The sequence below is a fragment of the Dermacentor albipictus genome, chromosome 9, assembly GCF_038994185.2.
Source record: "Dermacentor albipictus isolate Rhodes 1998 colony chromosome 9, USDA_Dalb.pri_finalv2, whole genome shotgun sequence".
NCBI classification, from domain to species: Eukaryota; Metazoa; Arthropoda; class Arachnida; order Ixodida; family Ixodidae; genus Dermacentor; species Dermacentor albipictus.
In genome coordinates, this window is record NC_091829.1 from 69018806 (window position 1) to 69042293 (window position 23488).

Here is a 23488-nt window from a genome sequence, read left to right on the forward strand (position 1 = left end):
TGCTTTTAGGGAGAATAAACAAACTTAGTCTGCACAAACTCCACTCGTACGGAATATTTTCGCAGCGACCAATTCCACACGCGTTTTCCACGGCATATCTTGCTGTAAATAACGCCGATACCTTTGACAGTAGGTACAATTGAAATAATAAAATTATTGAGTTGTAAGGTTAACCCTGTAGCGTCGTTATGATTTTTCGGCCCGAACAGAACAGCTGTCGTTTTCTTCTTATATATAGCAAGTGAATTTGCGGTAGACCAAGAAGACAGTTTTATTAGTGCGTGATTTGCGACACCGATAGCCTCAGTGGAACTCGGTGCAGTAACCAGAATAGTTGTGTTGTCCGCGTACATAAGAAATTTTACATTGCTATCTATAGTAAGTAGTCATTAATATATATACAAAAGAAAGCAGAGGCCCTAGGATACTTCCCTGTGGCACTCTCGCGTGAACTGACTTTAACTTTGACATTTACCTCTCTATGATCACTTGTTGCGTGCGGTGCTGAATATATGATTGTATTAGTTCAAGAAAGACGCCACAAAAACCATAATGTTTTAGTTTGTTGAGTAGTGTAGCACGGTTTATACAATCGAACGCCTTCGAATAGTCAAAAAAGATACCCAGAGTGCACACCTGCTGTTCAAACGGCTGCAATATAATTTTATTTGAGTATGTCAGGCAGTTTCTGTTGACTGCCCTTTCACAAAGCCATACTGCATACAAGTAATCAGCTTGAGTTTGATTAGAAATGATATCATGCGTGCATGTACTATTTTTTCTATACTTTCAGAAAGAATAGGCAACACCGATATTGGTCGGTATTTTGCTAACTCGTTTTTATTACCGCCTTTGTGCGAAATTATTACCTTATCAATCTGAAGTCTTTCCGGAAACGCGCCGCTGCAGAATATTAAGTCAAAAATGTGTACTAATGCACGTAGAATCAAGTACAGAACATGCTTGATTGGCATGATCTCAAATCCGTTGACATCACAGCATCAGCTGCTCCTCATTGACATAAAAGTAGGGAATACCTTATTTTTCGCAGTCAGCGCTAAAAACGCAGATTGATAGTTTTTGCAGCGAAGGTAATTCAGAGAATTATGATCATGAGTACTGTTTACTAAGGTTGTAAAATAGTTATTAAAAATACTTGCAAGCGCCTCATCAGATAATAATTTATCACCTAATGTGATTTCTCTTATAGTTGTCTTCCCATCTCCTCGCCCGAGAATGGCATAATACGCCTCCAGGCGACATCGGATTTCTTTATTACGTTGTTATTAAACAAATTATGTAAATGCTATCTCTTCGCTCTACGCAAAAGACTATTTGCTTTATTCCTTTGTACCTTAAAATCATGCAATGCTTTTTCGGTTCTGGTGTCAATAAAACTTTTGTATGGGTGGTTCTTGGCGGGAATTTCACTGATACAATTTTTTATTTATCCATGACATTTTGTCCTTACGTACCGGTTTAACTACTTTGTATTTAAAGCATTTATGATAGGTATTCTTACACCTAGTGCAAGGATATTCATAAGCAGTTTCTGGGTACGTCTCTGGTACGCATCAATTCTGACCAATAGATTAGCAACATAGCGTCAGGAAAGTTGTTCAGGCTGTGCATATTGATATCCCGAACCATTTGTTGGAAACGGTGTTTGCGTCTTGTAAGTAAACACTGGGTCATGAAAAGCAATATTGGAAGGTGATCACTCATGCTAGCACTCACAATATCAGATAAAACGTTAGAGTGGTGGATGTTTGTTACGAGGACGTCAATTAATGCGGATGCATCCGTTGAAACATGAGTCGGACTATTTATGACATCTTCAAAGCTATTCGATTCGATTGTCTTGCTAAGTTCCTCTCCTGAAGTAAAAACCTTTAGAAAAATCAATGTTTCGGTCTCCTGCCAGAACTAACTTGTAACTTCATTAGCATTCCTCCAGTTCAAGTACTTTTCTAGAAAATACAGAGACAGACATTATGTTTGTTTTCCGTCGCCCAGCCTAAACAAGTGCGAATGATGATCTGGGACTATTTCCCAGGAGCTATGTCAACGCCTTGCGCTTCGCCTCCGTAGCAGCTTTCCTTTGATTGCCGCAGCAAGTTGTCCGTGGGCGCTATCGTGGATATTGTCAACTTCCGCCATACTTTCAAATTCGGCCATGTTGTCAGCGCGGATTGGTCCAGAGGGCTGCTGCGGCCTCTCTGATTGGCTCGAAATGGCTCCATTGCAGAATTTGACGCTACGGAGAAATTTGATGATGTCCAGAGCGGGATCCCGTGAGTACATAATCGGTTAGGGCGCATGCGCTTCGGACAGCGTCGAGAGGGAATCCGCTCACAATGCGCAGATCCAGGACTGGTCGTAGTCGAATCCTCCCCCCTCTCGCATACACGTTCCCTGGATCGTCCTGGATAGTAGGTGCACTGGGAGAGAGAGAAGAAAAAAGAAAAGGGCACGTTTCAGTGACTAAGTGACGTGGCGTGTAAATGATTACAGTCTTTTGTTTCACACTGGCAGAAGAGTCAACTGCTTATATATCGAATCCGCATATGCACTTAATGCTTACTTGTATGGCCGGACCATCAATGAGCAAATTTCTCGAATTTGAAGAGGAAGGAATAGGTTACATAATGAGAAATGATTAAAACAATGCGAGTGAATTCGTATGTCGTCGCTTGTCAAAAAATGAACGACAGTTACGGGTTCTTGATGGCATGTACATGAAGTATTAGACAGATATCTCAACGACTCCCAACGTTTGCGCATGTTTCCTGCCTAGATTAAGTTCGATCAAACATAAGCTACGTCTAATAAGAAGAACCACATTGCAGTATTGAATATCTGAAGGCACGTTATGTACAAACGTTTTTTAAGCCATTGTGTGGGTACCCGGACAAAACACAAAATCTATCAAGTCATTCAGCAGACGAGGGAAAGGTTCGCAGCAATCTGTGTAAGAATGGCAAATTATTTTTGTACATGAAATACCTGGACACAGCTGTTTACTTAACAAGACTTGGGAGCGGGCTACTTCGTAATGCATGAGCAGGGTTGAAGCCCGCATTGACGCAACTCGCGCTTTAACTCTACTCGTGATTATTTAACTACTGTTGTTCATAACCGGACATCAGTAAGTGCTTAAAACACACCATTCCCGTTGCAGACATGCAACGCGGCACAGCATCATTGAGAATGTATTTTCAAAACAAGAAAATGCTTTCCTGGGCCACACACTACTTCTTGAGTGTGCGTTCACGCAATGATAAAAAAAGGAACAATGGTGAAAAATACTGGTCAGGCATCCTGCCTACGCTGTTTACACGCGGTATACAGGCTTGCGTTAATCTAGTTAACAGCCCACGTGGCCCTGTGCCTGGCAACCGCCTAGCAAAACGGCTGGAACTCCTTTTGACTACCTTGACGCAACGATGACTAAAGAACATTGGTGAACAACACTGGTTAGGCATCGTGCCTACGCTGTTTACACGCGATATATGCTTGCGTTAATTTAGGTAACAGCCCACGCCGCCCCGTGCCTGGCAATCGCACGGCACAACGGCGGGGCACTCCTTTTGCCTTGAACGCCAACGGTGCATACGGCGTAGGTGCCATACACGTTTACGAACGGCTGCAAATCAATTAACACGAAGCACCGCTTCCTTCCTTCGGAACCCATCATTCACACCTCCGCTCGAAGCTATAATCAAGCCCACTAACCCCCGAACTCGTAACGGGCCGGCTACAAAGTTGGCCCAAACTCGGTTTGGTTTGCTTACGATTGTTACAATCCGCTGTAAACGTGTGGTGACAGGAATCTCGGTGTTCAGCTGCTATTATGACAGCCGTACTCGGTGAGATACCGTCCCGGCAGCCTTCACGGGCGTGTGTACACGCGCGGTCTGAACCTGTCAAAAGGGAGACGCGACGTGCGGCAGTGGTGGCGACGCTCGTTTTTATTTATGCAGCGCTGTTTGTCCCCCCCCCCCCCCCCTCCATGGCGGCGGAGTCGGCAGACGTCGCACTTCCTACGCGCGGACTGATGGATGAGCCGCAAAAAACACTACAGCGAGCACCCCCTGACTCTGCCCCCCTCCCAACGCTTCAAGTCATTTCTCTATTACTTTTAGCCCTCTTTATGTATTTGCTTCACCTTCCTCCCGAGACCCGCGGCTCACAGATTTGACCTTTACGCGCGGAAACCACAGGTGAGCTTCGGTTTCGGGACCGCGTGAAAATCCGGAAAGGTCAAACCTGCTCGCTTAACCGAATGGAAAAAAGTTAAGAGGGAAGGAAGCGAGAACTAGGTGACGGAGGTCGGCGCGAAGCACGGCAGAAGGCGCGGGCGCGCGTGCTTCTTTCTTTCTTTATTTTTTTGGCGAGTACCCTCCTCGCGTGGGTGTCTGCACGGCGAGTACATTATGCGGTGTAGTCACGCGATTAATGGACGAGAAAAAGGTCAGCTCGGTGGTTTGCCTTCCGACTCGGAGCTGTACCCGCCACGTAGGGTCTTCTACAGAAATTACTATATCGAACTCTGGGGGAACTACTAGAGGGAATTACCAGAGGGCGCTAGTGAATACAGATGCTTCAAGCGTGGCGGTTCAGCCGGCGTGGGAATGTCGGGCAGTGCTGGTACTCGCCTAAAATTTTGTTCTTCTGGCCTCAAATGACTTCGTGACTTCGTAATATCGAGGGCGTTGTGAATTCAATCGTTCGCCGCGTTCCCGGATGATCAGTGTGCGTTGGTACTGATTCCCCTTGCTGCTGTACTTAGACAAATGTGTGAGTGCTTGGAAGTGTGTAGAGAGAAAGCGTTTTTTGTGACTGACGTCACAGAAAAACGTTTGAAGCCACAAGCACGAAGACGAGACAAATTCATGTACTAACGATCGTTTCCATGACATAGCTGAACGGCAACAGTTGCAGAGTTGTCTTCAGTAGCTTTAGCAGGAAGCTTTAGGGTGGCTTCTCTCTCTCTTCATCCCCATACCCCCTTACCCCTATGCAGGGTAGCAAACCGGACGTGCGTCTGGTGAACCTCCCTGCCTTTCTTCTATTTCTCTCTCTTTTAGGGTGGTGGTGTGTTACGATACGGCGGCATTCGCCACGATCCCTGAAACCTTTCTGGCGCTATACTGGCGGACATATTCGTGTAGGCAATAAAGGCAAAACGTAAAGAGGCAAAGCGCGCACAAATGAGAGCGCGCCTGAAAGTAGTCCCGCACTTTTATCCGCGTTAGCGTGATCTGAGAAGGAGGAAACACAAGCATCTTTCTTACGACAGCAAATTAACACGTAAAGAAGCACCCCTAAGTGGTAAATTGGATCTACCATTACTTATTCCTCTTTTTTCCCTTCCCCATTCCATGTCTCGGTAAATAATATAAGCCGTCGCACGTTCTAGCTACGCTGGTTAAGCATCTGATCCAAGAAACCAAAAGCCGGACTACTTGGCGCAGTAACACACGTGCAGAAGCTCCACCCCCGTTCAGCTTTTCTTTCACTGCCGCAGAAAATTGTCGGTGAGTATAAAGGACGATCATAAAAGGAAATAATGCGGGACTGTCTGATTTCAGAAGCAACCTATACGCAGCACGAACGATGGACGTTCCTGGGTCGAACTCGGATTAACTACTAGAGGGTCAGGTCATCTTTAGGAACCCTGCACAACAGTGCATAGCAGTCTCAAGCATTGCTATTGTGGCTATAGAAAGGGATGCCTCTTCGAAGCTACATTCTTTAGAAATCATTTAACCAACAATTTGTGCTAGCCGTGTGCCCCTCACACTGGCCGACCAACTTAATTTAACTGTTTGCTCTTGTTATATAATAATTTTTTAAAAATCGCAATGAAGTGCACTTTTGCTTGAGTTATACGTACTCTTTCTTTTCTTTTGCGTTTAATAATGCAGCTACGAAGATCAATTTGCAGTTTATTCATTGTGCTTTAGCATGTAACACTGATATTACCTTGCCTGAACATCCCTTTGGGGACAGAGTGAGTCTTATCAGTTCTGTTTGTCGCAGTAACCTGAGCAGAAAGCGCGATAACTCACTGCGCTCCATGCATGAACCCACGGAAAAATCCTCTACGGTAGGCACTCTAGTGGAGATTTCGAATCCTTGAATACGACGATGTTCTGTTCAAGACATTACACTTTTGGAGATAGAGTAGAGGTACAGCACCATACTCTGTATTCGTTTAACGTGTCCGGTATAGTATGATCGCTCGACCATTCATGACTGAGCGACAACGCCCAAATAGCGGTATAGTACAGTCGTCTGAATCTTAATTGACTGGTCCGTCATTTTAGGCTCAGGAATGGTTCCGGTAAGCTGTATCTAAGTGCTCAATCACGGGCCTTCCAGGGAAAATCAAATCGCTTGAAATGGTGGAATGGGTGATCGCGTTGCTAAATGTCTTACTAAGGAACACATACAGCACTTTTTCCCTGAAATAAAAAAAAATAACTTCAGATTTATTAGTCGTAATTTACTTCTTGTTTGGGCTCACAAGGTAGCAAGCATTTATCCCTTCTACTCAAGTGCGGATCCAGGTCTTTACCGGGGGGGGGGGGGGGGGGGTTGACCTTCAGAGTTTATTTGATGATGATGATAACGATTTATTTTTTACGTGCTGTCAGGTTCTTTTCAATAATCATGAAACCTTTCTTGTCTCTCCAGAGCAAAAGCTTAGCAAAAGCTTAGCAAAAGCTTAGAAGAAGTACTTAATGGGTTTGTCACGTGCCATACGCTGACACTGTGCACAGTATGGAGGGGGGGGAGGAGTCAGGACAACCTGGACATCCCCCTGTATCGGCGCATGCTTGTGCCGAAGCAGACATTATAGAGTAAACACTTTCGTTCATATGCTCACTTGGTATATGCTCCCAATATGCTTCCAATATGCTCGTAATGTGCTAATATGACCATTTTATCGCTCGACTGTGGCTGACTTAGCTAGTGCACCGCAAAAAACTGAACACTCATTAAAAGCTCGACAGATCACAGATTTATTCAGCACATTATATTGAACGCTGCGTACGTTTCAGTGTCCTTGGATTCAGTCATCCCCAACCCCTCCTGATCAGTCGAACGATGTGCCTGACACGTGTTTTCTGAGTCAGTCAAAATGGCGAGTCGCGTTGCCTTTGCTAATGCTTCACCCGAATAAGAACGGCTATACAAGCGCATAGTTCAAAGTACGTCTGCTACTTCCGGCCGCATGACTGCAGATCTTGGGCACGCCCCCACACTCTCCCCTCACAACGCCACTTTAAAATGTAGCCTAGCGAAGCTCCTATGTTGATGGAACACATTCGTGATTCCAAAGGACATAAGAGACGGCACTTTACAAGCACGCTTTCTCCTGGCGACCATACGCTCCTCGTGATACGCATAGGTCTGGAAGCTCTGTCATCGACCAAAATTGGTAATCCTCTGTAAACATTTTGCGGGAGCACAGCAACCACATCCCCCATTAAAAGGGAAAAAAAGGGAAGAGAGGAACGGCTGCACGTGTTGAATACGCAGTGCTATATCATTTCATATGCGAAGCTTATTTTCCGCATACCCGAGTACAACTTCATTTCGAGTTAGCATCCAAACTCGGAGTCATTCCTTAACCATCACCATAGTTGTAGAGGAGCCAAATGATGAACTCTTATCATTCGCAGTTTGTTGCGGCGAACGTTTGCGTAGTTTTGAAGTTGCGAGCATATTTACCTTGTTCGTGAGTGAAAAGCGATTCCTTCGCTTCTGCTAGGGTTGCCATCTGTTCGCGTCCGTCAAGCACCTGCGAGAGAGAGAGAGAGAGAACATTTATTTGTAATGAGGTAGGGGGACTGCGAAGATTAAAAAAAAACTAAAGAAACGAGAATGTTACTGACCAGTGCCAAAAGGTTTGTTACAATTACTGATCGTTTTCCGAGCAGCTTTATACTAAAGTGCGCCAATTTTCTGTTGAGTGCTTACCCGCGGAGCTTCCGATGGTACGCAGCCATACAGTATCTCAGGCGAAGTATGGCAGGCCATAGCTGGCCCGTAGTGCCCCCTTGAAGCAACGTTACCGCTTTGATGCGCCACCATTTTATTTTGGGGAGTTGGGGAGTTGGCTTGAGGAAGCTTTAACTCGGGCCCAACTCCCATGATGCCCATTCAAATACATCTAAAAGACAGACACGCTTTTCTGAGATAAGCACTGGGCCGATTTTAGTGAAATCTGTTCCATTTGAGAGAGAAATGTCAAATTGTAGTAACTGTTGGAAGCGGAATTTTCATTTAGGGCCCGAAGTGTTTAAGAGGAACTTTCAGAAGTTGGTAAGCTTGAAAAAAAAGAACGAAAGGTGGAAGCGCGAAGTTTATAAATTCGTAGCTCTGCACTAAGAACTGATATCTCAGTTCTGTAAACTGCATCCGTTAGAGCATCAAAAGCGGACAAATTTGGTTTATCAATTTACATCTTACGTGCGTTTGTTACATTGTTTGCAAAGGTTTTGCAAAAGTCCTACTCACACTATTCGTGGTCTGTTTGAGAGCCATATATCATGCACAGATTTTGTCCGCTTTAGACGTGCCATTAAATACAATTTGCATAACTTTGATATTCTTTTTCATTGCTATTACGCAGTTGTGAACTTCATAGTTTCGTTTTCTGAAAATATGCGATTTCCAGCAGTTTTTACAAAAATATTGACGGAGCCTAAATAAAAAATTAGCTACTAACACTCGCTAGATTTTAAGTTTTTCTTTTAAATGCAACGAACGCCATCACATTTGGTGCAGTGGCTGCCCGAGGAAAATTGTCTCTCCTTTCCCATGTATTTTGATAGCAGCCCCCGAGCTAAAGTTTCCTCTTTGGAAAGAGCTCGGTTAGAAAGCTTGATTGCTGGTCAAATCGTGCGACTCCGAGGTGAATCTACCGAAGGTACCTGCCGCAACTTTAATGCAGTGTAATTTATTATTGTCACGTCATACGTGACGACCGGCGTCTGGAGTAAAAGCTGTCATGACGGCACCAAGTGTAAGCGATGGTGTTCGCATGGCAGACAGCGGACGCAGCGGCCATGAACACAAGAAAAAGCAATGCGGGAATGGTTCACTCATAAAAGCACAAAAGGCAACTGAAAAACGATTGCTAAATGCTGGCAAAACACGAAACAAAAAAAAGCAAAAAGATATACAGAAGCCGTTTAGATTAAACGACCCTAAATAAAAGACATAGCATCATGAACGGGCTGGTTAACGTTTTTCTTTTGTGTGTTTTGTGACACTTGTTTTCATTTCGTAAAGAGTGTCCACAAAGGCGAATAAGTTTGGAGGTAAGCAAACATGGTCTACGCGGGCACCAACCCTCATCGTCCCTGCGTGAACATGCACCTACACTGAACCCGACTCGACCATGTCGTGCAAGTGCAAATCGGCAAACAGACACAGTGGCAGCTGGTCCAGTCACAGTCAGCCAATACAATTTCTTCATACGTGCGATGGTCCGGTGACAGATATGGGGCATTAAGGATTGCTGAGTGGGTGGAGTTCTACGATGTCTGTCTACCTTGCATGCTCAAGAAGAAATGTGATAGATTTGTCCCTAATGGAGTTCGGCTCGGGACGTGCGTTCCTTGAATGCATTAATTTGGGGTGCGATTACGTATTTGCCTGTTCTTTTTTTATGTTTTTTTTGTTAGCGTGCATGTCCAGATGATATTCTTGGTATGCATTGTGACCTTTCAGCCATCTTTTTTGGACTGTGTTTGTTCGATTATATTCCCGCTTGCTGAAGAAAATCTACCTGGTATTGGCGGAGCCTATGTGGAAAACATCGGTCGGAGGGTCATGCTGAGAGTCTATGCCAAACAGAAGAAAGAACGCTGTTGAAAACAGAGGCTATCTTAGCACGGCATACACAGCGAGAAACTGTAAACAGTAAAACGACATTCTAAAGCACCTGAAAACGGTGTATGCGTTACATCAGCAGCACTATAAAACATTACTGTTCATTCCTCGGGTAATCTTGGTGTTGCGCGCACTCCGGGACAGGCACAATGACCTTCGAGCCGCGTCCTTGACAGCTTCAGCTTGCTGGTGGTGGTTTAACGTCCTTCAGGAGGCGTTAGGTGTCTGCACCGCGTTCTGCTTTCTCGCGTGTACGAGATCTGGAACAGGCGATGGCGTGATTAAAATCGGGGCGCTTGACGTCTGCGCAGACCCACCTTTGGGACACTTTGCATTTGCGAATTCTTTTCTGCGCGTCGTTCTTTGTGTGGCCGTGAACGTACAGCGCTTTGTAGACCCTTTGTGGCACCACGCTCACGGGAACCGCCATGATTGCCCACGTGACAGCGCCCGCCATCGAACACCTTCACATCTGATTGAGCGCCTTCTGGTCGTTTATGGCGGCCGCGGCAGCCGAAGGCACGGCTCAGATGGCCGCTATTTCGGCCACCACGGTGTGCATTGAGTGAGTTAAAAAAAATTCTGTAGGTGACTTGCTCGCAAGAACTTCCAAAGCGATCATCGGCGTGGAGTCGAAGCAGTGCAGATCCAACTCGTCGTCCAACATCTGGATGAGCTCTTGCCGGCCTTTCCCTTCACTCGTTGCCCATTCAGACATGAACTGGTGTATTGTTAGAGAGGCCAGTAGAAGGTTCAGGTTCCTCAAAAAAGAAAAGGTGGCTGAATATGTAATGTAAATTAAGATATAACATCATATCACACAGCCCTCAAAATTCTGTTTTTGTTACAACTCAAAATAAGTGTATACATGAGTCGCCCACCCTGCAGCAAGACGGGAACATGCACGTTTGACGTGCAAATATGAGATAAATTATAGACTGCGTCAAGCTAATGATTGAGTATAGCAACTCTCACCGCCTCTTTGTGCAGCTTGAAACCTCCTCCTAGGAAAATTTTGCAAAACTTGGGTTTGCCTGAAGAAGCAGGCGCACCCACGAGGCTTGCCACGTCTTGCCCAATAAAAGCAAGTCTAATTTCCTTGCACTACAGAGCTTACAAGCCCGAGCACTTCCGACATGTCTTTGCCTCCCAAGCCGTCCTTCGACAGCTGCAACGATTGTCATTGCACAGGAGCATCGATCGCCACTCATATTGTCGTTGACACTAAAAACGCACATTCGACACATTTAACGGCTACCATCCCACCGTTTAGCAGGTTTGCCAGCGCGAATATCACAGGCTACATTCTGTGGTATTGCGACGAGACACCATGACTCGATGCCATCTGGCTTCGAGCCAGTGAAGCACCTAACATCGGCATTCTGATGTATCCGGCAAAGTCACGTGTTCCTCTCAGTTCCTGGAATTACTAAGGAGGCAGACCTGTCACCGCTAGCCCTGAAGCAGTTGCCTCTGCTTCCTCTCGACGAGTTTTGTTTTGACCGCACGCACATTTAGACGTACGGTTCCACCAATTTCAACCGCAGCAGTAGTTGTTCCATCGGACGTCGCCTATTTGCAATTTAAGTACTCTCAGAATACTACGTCTGCACTAGCAGAACTAACGTCTCTTCAAGGTGCACTCAATTACGTGCTCCTGCAGCCGCAGAATCGTTGGACCATTTTCTGCGATTTCACGAATCTTCTTCACCTTCTTTCTGCACGAAGGCGAGCTCTCTGGTAGGAACACGGCCAGTTGCATGGGCCGGTCCCGGAGGTAGTGCACAGCCGTGGCAAAAAAATATTACGTCATTTTCAGGTTTCCGTTATTGCTTAACACTTTTAATATATAAGTTTGAGAAGATTTAACGTAAAAGGCACGCGCTGCCGGCGTTTTGTTTCATGTCATTTGTTTGTTGGCAGTAATTGTCCAAATTCCGAGGAATAACTTAGTCAAGAATAAAAGACAAGGTATGAGCAACTTTACTGATAGAATGGTGCGGCAATATAACCCGCATGTACCGCATGTCGTATAGCAAGGCGTAGCATATACATATACCTAAGTATATTCGCTCATGTACGACTCCGCCAACACCGACGCCGTATTTTTTTTCGACACGGGGCCCTTAACGCTCTCGCGTTAAATATACAGATCCCACACAAAGTGGGAGTCGATGCTATGCGAAGCATTTTGCAGATAGCTGGCTACAGTGTCGTTTGGGCTTTCGCAAAGCGTTACCAAGTGGACGAACGTGTCTTTTTGTAAATCGAGTAGTTGTGTCTGACGCAAGCGAGTGTGTGCGACGACAACCCTACAAAATCTGCAGTTTGCCGTATACGTCATGGGTTACACGAGCAGCTTGGGTACGAAGTAAGGCACGCTCATCAAGACGCGCTCGAGAAAGGACACGACATTGTATTTCAGTGGTTGCCTAGCCATTGCGGAATCGCCGGCAAAGATAGTACAGATGAAGCTGCACGTTCGGCTCATCAAAAACATCAGCGAGTGCCTGTACCCCTCTCAAGAACGGATGCTGCGCGACAACTTCAATCGATTGCTCGCCACGTCGCACTTCTACGATGGAATTCATTGTATTTTTCCCAACTCACCCTTGCACTCCCTCGACCCTAACTTGCGACTTCGCCTGCCATTTGCGCTCTCCCAAAGCGAAACAACTTTACTGGGTCACATGTGGGTGGAGTCAAATTTGCGAATGCCTATTCATCCCTAAAGGGGACTGCCAACAATACGGCGTGCAATTTGTGCGAGTGCGATGAGAATCTGGAGCACTCTCTTTATCATTGCCCATCCTTTGACATTCAGCGACGTGCTCTACAAGCTCAAACTCAACCCGTTGGATAACAGAGCGCTCTCGGAAGATTCTTAGACCATGGCCTGTGTAATCTTGCATGCTGCACGCAGATTGCTCGCTGTAAAAGGTCGACGTTTTCATAGAGAAGAGCGAGATCCTTTTCTCTGTGTTGTTACTTTCGCAGCATCTCCTGCAGGGCTTTTGAACAGGGGGTTCACCAATACCTTGAAGACTAAAGGCCGGAGGGCTCTCCGCATTCGGAGTGCTGACGTCACCAACCGGCGGCGCGCTCGAAAAGGTTGCGTCGGGAACCCACAGAAGCGCGGGTGGATACAACTTAAGACGCGTCACTGGTCGTCATTCAGACATTCGCTGTCTTTCGCTGAAATGCACACCGGGCACGTTAGTTTGTTTGCTTTTTTGCCGCCACACGTGCTACGTCGGTCCCCTCAGTGTGCTGTTTTTTTTTTTTGGAAGTTGTGAAGACATCGTGCGTGCTGTAGTGATAGTGGGGAATTGATTTCGCCATGTCGAACGAGTGCTGCGTTTCCTGAAGACGAGGAGCTGCGCAGAAATTGGGTGCGCACAATTCCACGGGACAACTTCACAGCTCCATCACAGTATTCCAAGGTGAGTTATCCTGAAGAATTTTCTTCATGGCTTCCTACCGCGATTAATATACACAACGTTTCAGCTTCAAATAGCGCATGCTACTGGAAGTACACGTAGCGCTTACTTAACATATTACTGACCGTCTTGCAGAAAGATTGCAGATAAATCAGGGTTTCATATTTTTTTGCAGGTTTCAGATGTGCACTTCGCACCGCAAGACATAACTCAAGAGGATTCGTACTTTGACGAAAAAAAAAAAAAACAGGACGCGCAGTGACCGCACCATTGACTATAGTCCTCGCATTCGTCCCGGCATTGTTCCGCGGAAATTTACGGACTGCCAAGCTTATCTTTTCAAAAGAGCGCACAACGAGAGGAATCCCCGACTCCAAACGAGAACGGCTAGAAGCGGCAGCAATCTAGGCAGATCTTGCAGAATCTGCGGGGTCATTCCGCCGTGAATAAGAGGCAGACGCAATAATGTGCACTGGAGACTTAGCGTTCCACTTCAGACACGCACAAAGTCAAATTTTTGGCGCTGCCCTCAGGGCGATGAGCGTCTTCTGCTTTTCCACATCCTCGAAGACGAAGCGCCTTCGATAAAATACCTGCGTGTCGCAAAAGCTGACTTGACGACAACGTTCCGTTCCATGAAGACGCCGACAACTAAGTTGGGGCACGATTCGTGCGTTCCGCCTGCGGCGAACAGCGATGTGGCTACAGTTGTTATTGTCGTCCATACCCTTCCACTGTCCTTCGCGTATTCTTCTAGGCGAACTCTTCACCGAAAGTTTGCTCATATCAAGAAATGCAAATAGCGTCATAAATTTGGAGGAGGCTTAAGCTTCGCCTTTAAGAGCGGAAAGCGATGACGTTCAAAGATCCCGGACTGCTTCTCACGCTTCCCGGTAACTGCAGGTTATGTAATGTTAATGTTTACCGGCAAACGCTGGCGGCGAACTCCATGCACGAAGGCGAGCTTTCTGGTAGAAACGCGGCCTCTTGCGTGGGCCGCGATGCGGCGGAGGCGAGCTTCATCGGTACGTGTTGCAAGGAACCGAGCGCGCCGCCTTATGGCCTTTAAGATTTGCGCGCTCCGGCGCGCGCAAATCTCGGAGGCCGTGGCCGATCTATGAATGATAGAAACGCCGGAAAAACGGTTTGTCTTTTGAGTTTCCGCGTGATAGAATTACGTTTTCATCGTATATTCAAATTACAATCCGACGCTATCACGTCTGCAGGTTGTGTGTAAGTCGTACTTTACGATTTTTCTGACCTATTCCACCTTGGCTAGTTCAATTCGTTCGGAAACTGCCTGGCGCTACACGGAAGGCTAGCTTGGTTGGCTATTCGTTGTACGAGAATATTTTTGCCGAAGTGACGGTCCACGCCGAACGCGGGAGGCCGACGCCGGTTTGCTTAGTTTTTTTTTTTTTGTATATGGTATTGTCCTGGTGGAATCGTGCCGTGATTGTGACTCCGGGTTCGTATCGTCTCTTGTTGAAATAAACTTTTTATGCGTTGCATATTGCAATCACTCAGTTCAGCCCTAGGGCGCGGCCGGGCAGCCTCCATTGAGGGTATGAGCCATTGTTCATTGCTGCGCGTCTCGTATGTGGGTCTATTCTCTTTTATGTTTGCTATGTTTGTTATTAAGTTGCTTCTATTTTTATGCGTTGCATATTGCAATCACTCAGTTCAGCCCTTAGGCGCGGCTGGGCAGCCACCATCGACCTTTAGCGCAACCACGTGACGTGACGTCACGACAGCCGGAGGAAAAGCTGCGCCCCAACTCGCGCAATATGCAACGCATTCTTGTCTTAACCAAGCTAAGCCTGGCCATTTTTTTCTAAACTCACCGTATTTTCTGCTGCACAGGAACGCTTTCATGTTAGCGTTAATGTGCTTCCCGAAGCACAGTTACCGCGACCATAAATCCACGTAGTTCCTCCAGCACAGCGCCACCTGGTGACGTCACGGCGACAGTGCTTCTGCCTTAACTTGTTCTAGGTGATGTTGGGTTCACCCGTGATTCGCCGTGCCGCAATTAGCACAGCGTTATGGCAGCACCCAAAGGAGGCTAATTCACAAGGTTGTTTAGGAAAAGTTTATTTCAACAAGAGACGATACGAATAATTAGTCACAATCACGGCACAATTCCACTAGGACGATCACATATACAAAGTACGAAGCACTGCACACAAGGCACGTTTTCACAGAAGTGTCCCAGTCCTCACTCGCTAACACATAACCACATAGGCCCATGCAACACACACTTACACAGAAACTAATTGTCACGTTATGTAAAATGATGTTGATATATACAGTGTACAAAATGGTTATGTACAATGATGATGCGACAGAGACATTTTACATAATTTTGAAGTGCTTCTATGAGATGCGTATATACGAAAATGATCATGTATACGAGATCACGCACACACAGGAGTCACAGGCACCTACATTTTGTGCACATTCAGTGAACCCCTCTGATGGCCTGTCTACAATAACCAGGCCGGTCGAAAATTAAGCCGTACGCGTCCATCAGCCACCGACAGGAAACGACATGACCACTGTCGAAGGAACTCTTCTTCCCCAAGGAAGAACAACTCTGACAGAAACGACATGTAGCTCAAAGCGAAGCCTCCCCGGAAGTGGAAACAGAGCGCGGAGACGATGTCTCGCGGCAACTGCCTCGCACCGGTTACGCCATAGACAAAAGGCCCCCGCAGCAATTAAAAGTCGCGCACGCGGCCACGTGAGCAGCGACCAGAAGTAATAAAGTGGTTAACTCCAAGGCCGCGGAAACCAGCATGCACGGCCCTCTAAGATACCCTGGCAACAACGCATTGCAGCAGCACATGTTTATTGGATTCTTGAAGGGGCAATTTGGACACAGTGATGATGGGACTACGCCCAACCGCTCTAGCCTGTGTCGAGTTGGAAGCACTTGCCACCCTAGACGCCACGTGAAGTCGCGTAGGTGGTCAGGCAGTAACGACGCGTTATTGCATCCCACGACACATTATTGGAACGTGCGCGGCACGCTGGAGGAACTAGAGGAAGCAGTAAGGCTGACCTAATATCTTCAACACGGTTTTCGAGAACGTCTACATCAGGACATACCTGTTGTACGTGGCGATAAAATGCCACGGCCGTAGAGTAAAATGCAGGTGCGTTTAACACTTGTGGTCCGCGATTCAAGTGCACGCCCGGTAACGTGTAACGAATTGTTGTGCCAAGGAAATAGCAGGCGAGTTCACGCGCAGGACACTGATCATGCTGTAACAGACGGAGCAGAAATCGCAGAGCAAGCATCCGGCAGCGGACAGACACGGATGGGAAGGCGAACCCACCGCGAGAGCGTGCTTGGGCAAGCGCCGCGCGACAGACAAGTTCTGTGCTGCCCGATCAGAAGAAGGAAACAGGAAGGGACTGCAAGTACCTAGTAACCCGTAATGGTGGCTGCACAACGTGACAAACGTACCACACTTGGCCGCAATATGCAGACTGTGCTAAGTACCTTCTTACTAATAGGGTAAATCATACCCTTGAACATCTTGAATGTTTCGCCTTACATCTTCAAGAATTGAGAGCCACACAGAGTCTCATATGCCATCATAGGTGTAATCAATGCCTAAAATACGAATAGAGTCACTCTTTTCGAGACGGAAAATAGGACTTAGGCGTGTGGTGAACCAATGAACAAATAACGACATTTTGAAAAATTTAGCTCAGCACCTGAAATATTTCCGTACTTAGTGAAAATTCGAAGCAATGGGGTAAGCTGTCTTCATTCCTGAGATACAATGTGATGTCATGGGCGAAGGCAGTCACCTTCACAACACCGCTACCAGGTAGTGGGAGACCAGACACGTAAGGGTCTCTCAGTACTGAGCGCAGAAATGGCTCAAGGCTGAGCACAAAGGGTCCTGGGGATAGAGCGCACTCTTGACGAATACCACGAGTAACGGGGAATGGTGCACTTTCCCGACCATCAAGAAACAATTTACTTCGGATATTTGAATAGGCAGTCCTAATAAGTTCAACCAAATTTGGTGAAAAGCCGAACGAGGTCAGTACATTAAATATGCAGCTAGGTTCAAGGCGATCGAATGCCTTTTCTTGATCTAGTGAAACTAAGAGACCACGTGCTGACCTGCTCAGCATGTATGTCATTATGTCACGCGTAACAAACGAAAGGCTGTGTATCTCTGCCAGACTGAGCATGCCTGATGGTGTCCTATTAAGGTAGGAATTAGGCTTCCCAAGCGTCGGGTGAGAACAGCTGTAACCTCCATTCTTCTGTACGAACTGACGCTGGATCGTGCTTAGGTATCAGCACAATACGACAATATTTGCAACTATACACATACACTTCAAGTTCACGCAGTGAATGGTAGTTTGACATCTAGCTGAAAAGGACACGCCAGCTGTCGCACTTTCAGAGTGCAGCTGTCTGCATCTTATAAAATTGTTGTTGCGGCAATATGCGCTGAAAGTGGCTTGTGCAGCATTGCCAGGCCAGAAAGCATCTTTCTTCTATTCAAACACAAGAATGACTTATCTTTGTAAATTGAGCACAATTGAAAGATAGTAATCTAACTTCATAAACGTACGCACAGAAATGCAGCTGGACATTTTTTCTAGGCAGTTCCTTTTAACGCGACAGCGTTAAGGAGCTCGTGTCGCAGAAAAGCCGGTGTCGTCGGCGTCGGCGTCGGTGTCGGCGTCGGCGGCGTTGGCCGTGAGCGATAAATCCCTGCAGGCACTTTTTCCTTGCCCTTTAGAGCGAAGCTCTTCATACGACTAGACGCGTTCAAAAAAAAATAGCAGGCATTCAAATCTGTCAATGTGGGCTACATGCGGAGCGGTAGAAAAGACAAAGCCCGCCCCTGAGTGACTTATTTTGGGGCTTTTCCCTTTCGTGTCCGTAGCATACTTTGCGAACACGCACAATCGCTACTAATAGCGGCTCAACCGGTCGAGCTGTCCAAACTGAAACGCGCCAAGCGTCTCAAGACGCTGGCTTGCCCGCAAGAAATCCATGAGAAATCCTATGCCGCTTGTCGGTAAACGAGTCCATGACGTAATAAAATAAAGGAGAAAAATAAAGCGTCCGTGGCGTAATCGTTTCAATGTCATGCTTCTATGCTTGAGGTCCTGTGTTCGAATCCTGCCGGCAGATAATTTTAATAATGTTTATTAAGGCGAAAGCCCTAGGTTTTGATGCTTCAAGGTCGCGCTGTGAGGTACAGAAAATATCGCGTGACCCAAAAAACGCCAGAAGTGAACCAAAGCATGTCCAGCCGTGTATAAGAGATGAATGATGATTAGAAAAGTTTAAAAGAAATGGTTGATAAGTGTTAGGATTAAGGTTGATGAAGATAGATTATGGCGAATTAAGGTGGATTAGGATGGATGAAGGTGAAGGTTATAGTAGGCTTTACAAGGTTTTCGCCTTCGCGTCTCTTCGCGATAGCTTTTTAATTATTTATTGCACATTATTTTTGAAAATGACGAATTTACGAAGTCGTAGGGACGTCTAAAGCCAGAAGGACGAAGTTTAGGCAGTTCTATCTACTACTTCCCATAATTCCCATGCTGGTACAACCATTCTTGTTGCAGCTCCCGTAGACTGTATCGCCAGAGTTCCCTCTAGTAATTATTGTGTGCCACCATATATTGGGTAGTTTTTAACTGTCGCCTTGCTACACCAGGTGTCAATGAATGCCTCACTGGTTTTTTTGCCTAATCACAGAGGGCGCGGGAGTTTTGAGGCACGGACATCGAAAAATGTGTCGGAGGGTACGCATATACAGCTACTCTGTAATACGTCCTGCAGTCGAACGCCTTTCTACCGAAGTGCTTATGGCATCCGCAATCATTCCTTACACAGGTCACTTCTTTGTAAAGGTCGCGCAACGCACCGCTCACAATAGGGACAGGATTATTCTTTCGTTATACAGGTTATTTAATTGTCTAGGCGTTCGTTGTAGAGGAGCTCACTGCATCCCTGTCCTCACGGTTTTATCGAAAAAAAATTAGATCACTCATAAAGCGTGTATCGATAGTGCGCAAATGTGTGGAATGTTAGGGGACAAGGAGCCTAAATGCAGTTGGGACATCCACGTAGGCTGCGTATTAGAGCCAATGTTCTGGCGAAGTAAAATGCGTGCGTTTGAATTACTGCCTTTCTAAGATTTTTTAAGAAGAGCACGGAAGTGTAACATGCGGGCAATGTTAGAAACGGACCGTTCATGTACAGGTAACATTTTAAAGCATGCAATTTAATTACAGACGAATGAAATTCTATATAATAGCTATTCTATATAATAGCTGTGTCTTACCAGTACTCACCTATGCGGCAGAAACCTGGAGGCTTACGAAAAGAGTCCTACTCAAATTGAGGACGACGCAACGAAAAGAAGAATGATAGGTGTAACGTTAAGGGATAAGAAAAGAGCAGATTGGGTCAGGGAACAAACGCGAGTTAATGACATCTTAGTTGAAATCAAGAAAAAGAAATGGGCATGGGCAGGACATGTAATGAGGAGGGAAGATAACCGATGGTCATTAAGGGTTACGGACTGGATCCCAAGGGAAGGGAAGCGTAGCAGGGGGCGGCAGAAAGTTAGGTGGGCGGATGAGATTAAGAAGTTTGCAGGGACGGCGTGGCCACAATTAGTACATGACCGGGGTTGTTGGAGAAATATGGGAGAGGCCTTTGCCCTGCAGTGGGCGTAACCAGGCTGATGATGATGATGATGAATGAAATTCTTATTGCAGCTGCTCGAAAGCAACAGCTTCGCTAAAGATTGACCCGCCGTGGTTGCTCAGTGGCTATGGTGTTAGGCTGCTGAGCACGAGGTCGCGGGATCGAATCCCGGCCACGGCGGCCGCATTTCGATGGGGTCGAAAACACCTGTGTACTTAGATTTAGGTGCACGTTAAAAAATCCCAGGTGGTCGAAATTTCCGGAGCCCTCCACTATGGCGTGCCTCATAATCAGAAAGTGGTTTTGGCACGTAAAACCCGATAATTTTTTTTTCGCTAAAGATTGGGTTGTAATTTGCAAGACCGCCCAAGTCGCCTGTCTTTTTTTTTTTTTTCGAAGCAGTATTCTGTCGGCTGAGATTAGCGATTACGTTACAATTTCTTGTTGTAGCTGTTAATTATTTAAAATTGCTTGACTAACTTGATCAGTGTTATTTACTTCAAGGTATCAGCCATGCATTGCGATTGCGGGCCCGAAAGCTGTCAATGCCCAAAGAAGGCCCATCTATCATGGATACCAAGGCTATTATTCACCCCAATATCTGCGACGATACATAAAGTGATGTTCGACAAGTACTTTCGTCTTTCTACTTCATAAGCTCACTTGTGGCAAAACAGTTTGAACGCCATATGAAGATGCCCGCTACAAGTGGACATGCCTCGAACCGGAACCCCCGCTCACTACCACTAATAAAAAATAAGTAATTCGGATAACATCCCATTTAGTTCCACAACGTCATCCATAATTGGTTGGCGGCAGACACGGAGACCATTGCAAGCGAGCCATAAACACAAGTAGCAATAGAAAAAGAAACAATGAATGTTCACTAAAATAAGCTGAATAACTCAATGCCCTTCCACTCGGTGAAGAATGACCAGCGAAGCTGTGTATGCATGTGTTACTGACGAAATGCACCTCCGCCGTGGGTCAGCCCGGCATTGCACTATCTTCGGTATCGGCCCACGTATGGGGAGTGCTTAACGCCTGGGTCACCTCCGCCGCGGGTCGGCTCGGCCTTGCACTATCTCCGTCTTTTTTTTTTTTCCTGCACGCGGACAAGATAGTGGAGAAAGTAGCCTTACAACTTCGCTGTAAACAAATCACCGCCCGAGCACTCCGTACAGATGGTTAACCAGTGAGGCCGCAATGTCAGTTTTTATCACTGTGTTAATCCCGACAGTTCATTAAACGACGGCTTTCTAGGCTGCCAGATTCTCGGCACGCAGCTGCTGCTTGCGCTCGACTGCACGAGCCTGTTCTTGTGCCCGGGCTGCAGCATCGGGACAGCGTAGACTGGCTCGTTCCCGGTTCTCCTCGCGGCGTTGCTGATCGAAAGGTGCCTGCTCCTCAGGCGTACGCATGGCGCGTGTTCCACCCATTTCGGGGCCGGAGAGAAACTGCTGCGCGCGTGATCAGCTGCGACGCAGCGCAACGACGTCACTGCTGGCGCAGCTAGTCCAACATCACCTAGGCAGCATGAAGCCTTTTCACTCCAATCCATGACGTCATGTTAACTTTCCCGACTGCCACAGAATCTAATGGGGATGCCCCCGAGTAGTCGACAGTGATTTTGACGTCACCACCTTCATCACGCCAGCCTTGTTAATGGAAATTTACAGCCAGGTAGCGTGATGTCATGGATCGGAGTAAACAGGCTTTGTGTTGGCTGGTCGCGTGCCTCTCTTTTTTTTTTTCGCGCATGCGCGTGGGGTTGCGCCGGAGCAGTTTTCGGCGTAGAGGCGACTGTCAGATGGACGTATGGACGAATCGGCTAGCCATATACAGCTTCGCTGTAAAATTATACCGATCTATGCACATACTGAGGGGGTCGCTGCTATGCGAAGCATTTTACAGGTAGCTGGCTACAGTGTGGTTCGGGCTTTCGCAAAGCGTTACCAAGTGGATGAATTAGTTTTTTTTTTTCTTTGTAAATCGAGTAGTTGTGTCTGACACAAGTGTGTGTGTGTGTGTTTGTGTGTGTGTGTGTGTGTGTGTGTGTGTGTGTGTGTGTGTGTGTGTGTGTGTGTGTGTGTGTGTGTGAGAGAGAGAGAGAGAGAGAGAGAGAGAGCAGCAAGACGGTGACTGTGACGATGATCGTATGACGGACACGGCAGGCACGTACCCAGGGGGGGGCCCGGGGGGGCCCGGGCCCCCTCCCCCCCGAAATCCGATGGCATACCCCCCCCCCCCTCCCCACCCACGCCACCACTCCTCACACATTCCTAAAGCGCTGCCAGATCGATGTTGAGACTTGGCAGCTATTCACCGGTCATCATTATGCTGCCTTTTTCACTCCTTTTGGATGGAGGTAGTTATCAGCATTTCTTGGGATGTGAAGGCCAGTTTTCTCATAGATTCGGCGCCTGCGAGATTAACTCGAGATGCATTCATTTGTCACCATCCATTCAACTGTCACGCGCATAGCTGTTGCTTTTGTTAGTTCAACCTTCTTTGTTTAGGCTCATCCTGGGACCAGGAAAGGGATGCGGCTGTTAGTCAGCTGGTCTGTACTCTCGTGGAACGAGTTGCGGGCGGAGAAAACTCTAATTGCGTTTAACTTTTCCTTTTGCTTCATTATTTCCTTGAATGACAGCTCGTCGCGACGCTGGCAGATGCCCGGAATCATATACACGTGATATGGGTTAGATAAGGTGGGAAATAAAATAATGTGAAACAGCATCCATCACGAAAACCTGCAATAACCCTCAAACCGATAATCAAGATGACTGTCGCCCGTTACCTCGTCTGGTTTTTCCCTAATTGTATAGCACTTTTCGTGCAAAATTGGCAACTGGAAACAGAAATCGCAAGGAGTTGAGAAATCAAGCGATCTACTAAGGGAGAGAGCCAAGGCAACAACCAAACTGCTAGGAAAAACGAATTTAACAACAAATCTAACAAATATAACCGTTGCTTCATAAAATATTTATGGATCAACATCTTTTTATTTAAATAGGAATTAGAGAAAACGCCGTCGGAAGCGGAGAACAATTACGTGTTTTGAATGACGCTTCTACAGTTATCGGTCGAACCGCCTCACGTAGCCACTTCTCTATTGTGCTTATGTGGGTGTTTTTCTAACCTTTCGCGGTGGGCGCAGTACGTCTACAATCGCAGTATCCTGCGCTCTACGCGGTTGTATGGGACTGGCGGCCACACAGCGGTACGCAACTTCCCAAATAACAACACGAGTCGTTTTCGCACTTGGAGCAGTAAACGAGGAATCCAAAAGAACTGTGATTGTTCCGCAAATATATATTTCGCTGTAATTCTTCCAGAGCTAATAAAAAAAATACTACTATAGTCGGAGACAACTTAAGTCTACAGTGAAGCTTCGCCCACGCCCTCATTACAACCAGCCACTGTTCCTCCA

The 23488-nt window shown here is 46.6% G+C and overlaps 2 protein-coding genes across 4 annotated transcripts in view; one reads left to right on the forward strand and one right to left on the reverse strand.

The window, feature by feature from the left end:
- LOC135908583 (solute carrier family 4 member 11-like) overlaps window positions 1-23488 on the reverse strand; it is a 106293-nt gene that overhangs the window by 31965 nt on the left and 50840 nt on the right. Inside the window, exons 4-5 of the mRNA XM_065440403.1 lie at window positions 7744-7813; window positions 2357-2441 (exon numbers count right to left, since the gene is read on the reverse strand). Of these exons, the coding sequence (XP_065296475.1) occupies window positions 2357-2441; window positions 7744-7813 (155 nt within the window). The remainder of the gene's footprint in view (window positions 1-2356; window positions 2442-7743; window positions 7814-23488) is intronic.
- The window catches only part of RanBP3 (ran-binding protein 3), a 155463-nt gene that overhangs the window by 18491 nt on the left and 113484 nt on the right, over window positions 1-23488 (forward strand). The window lies entirely within an intron of this gene.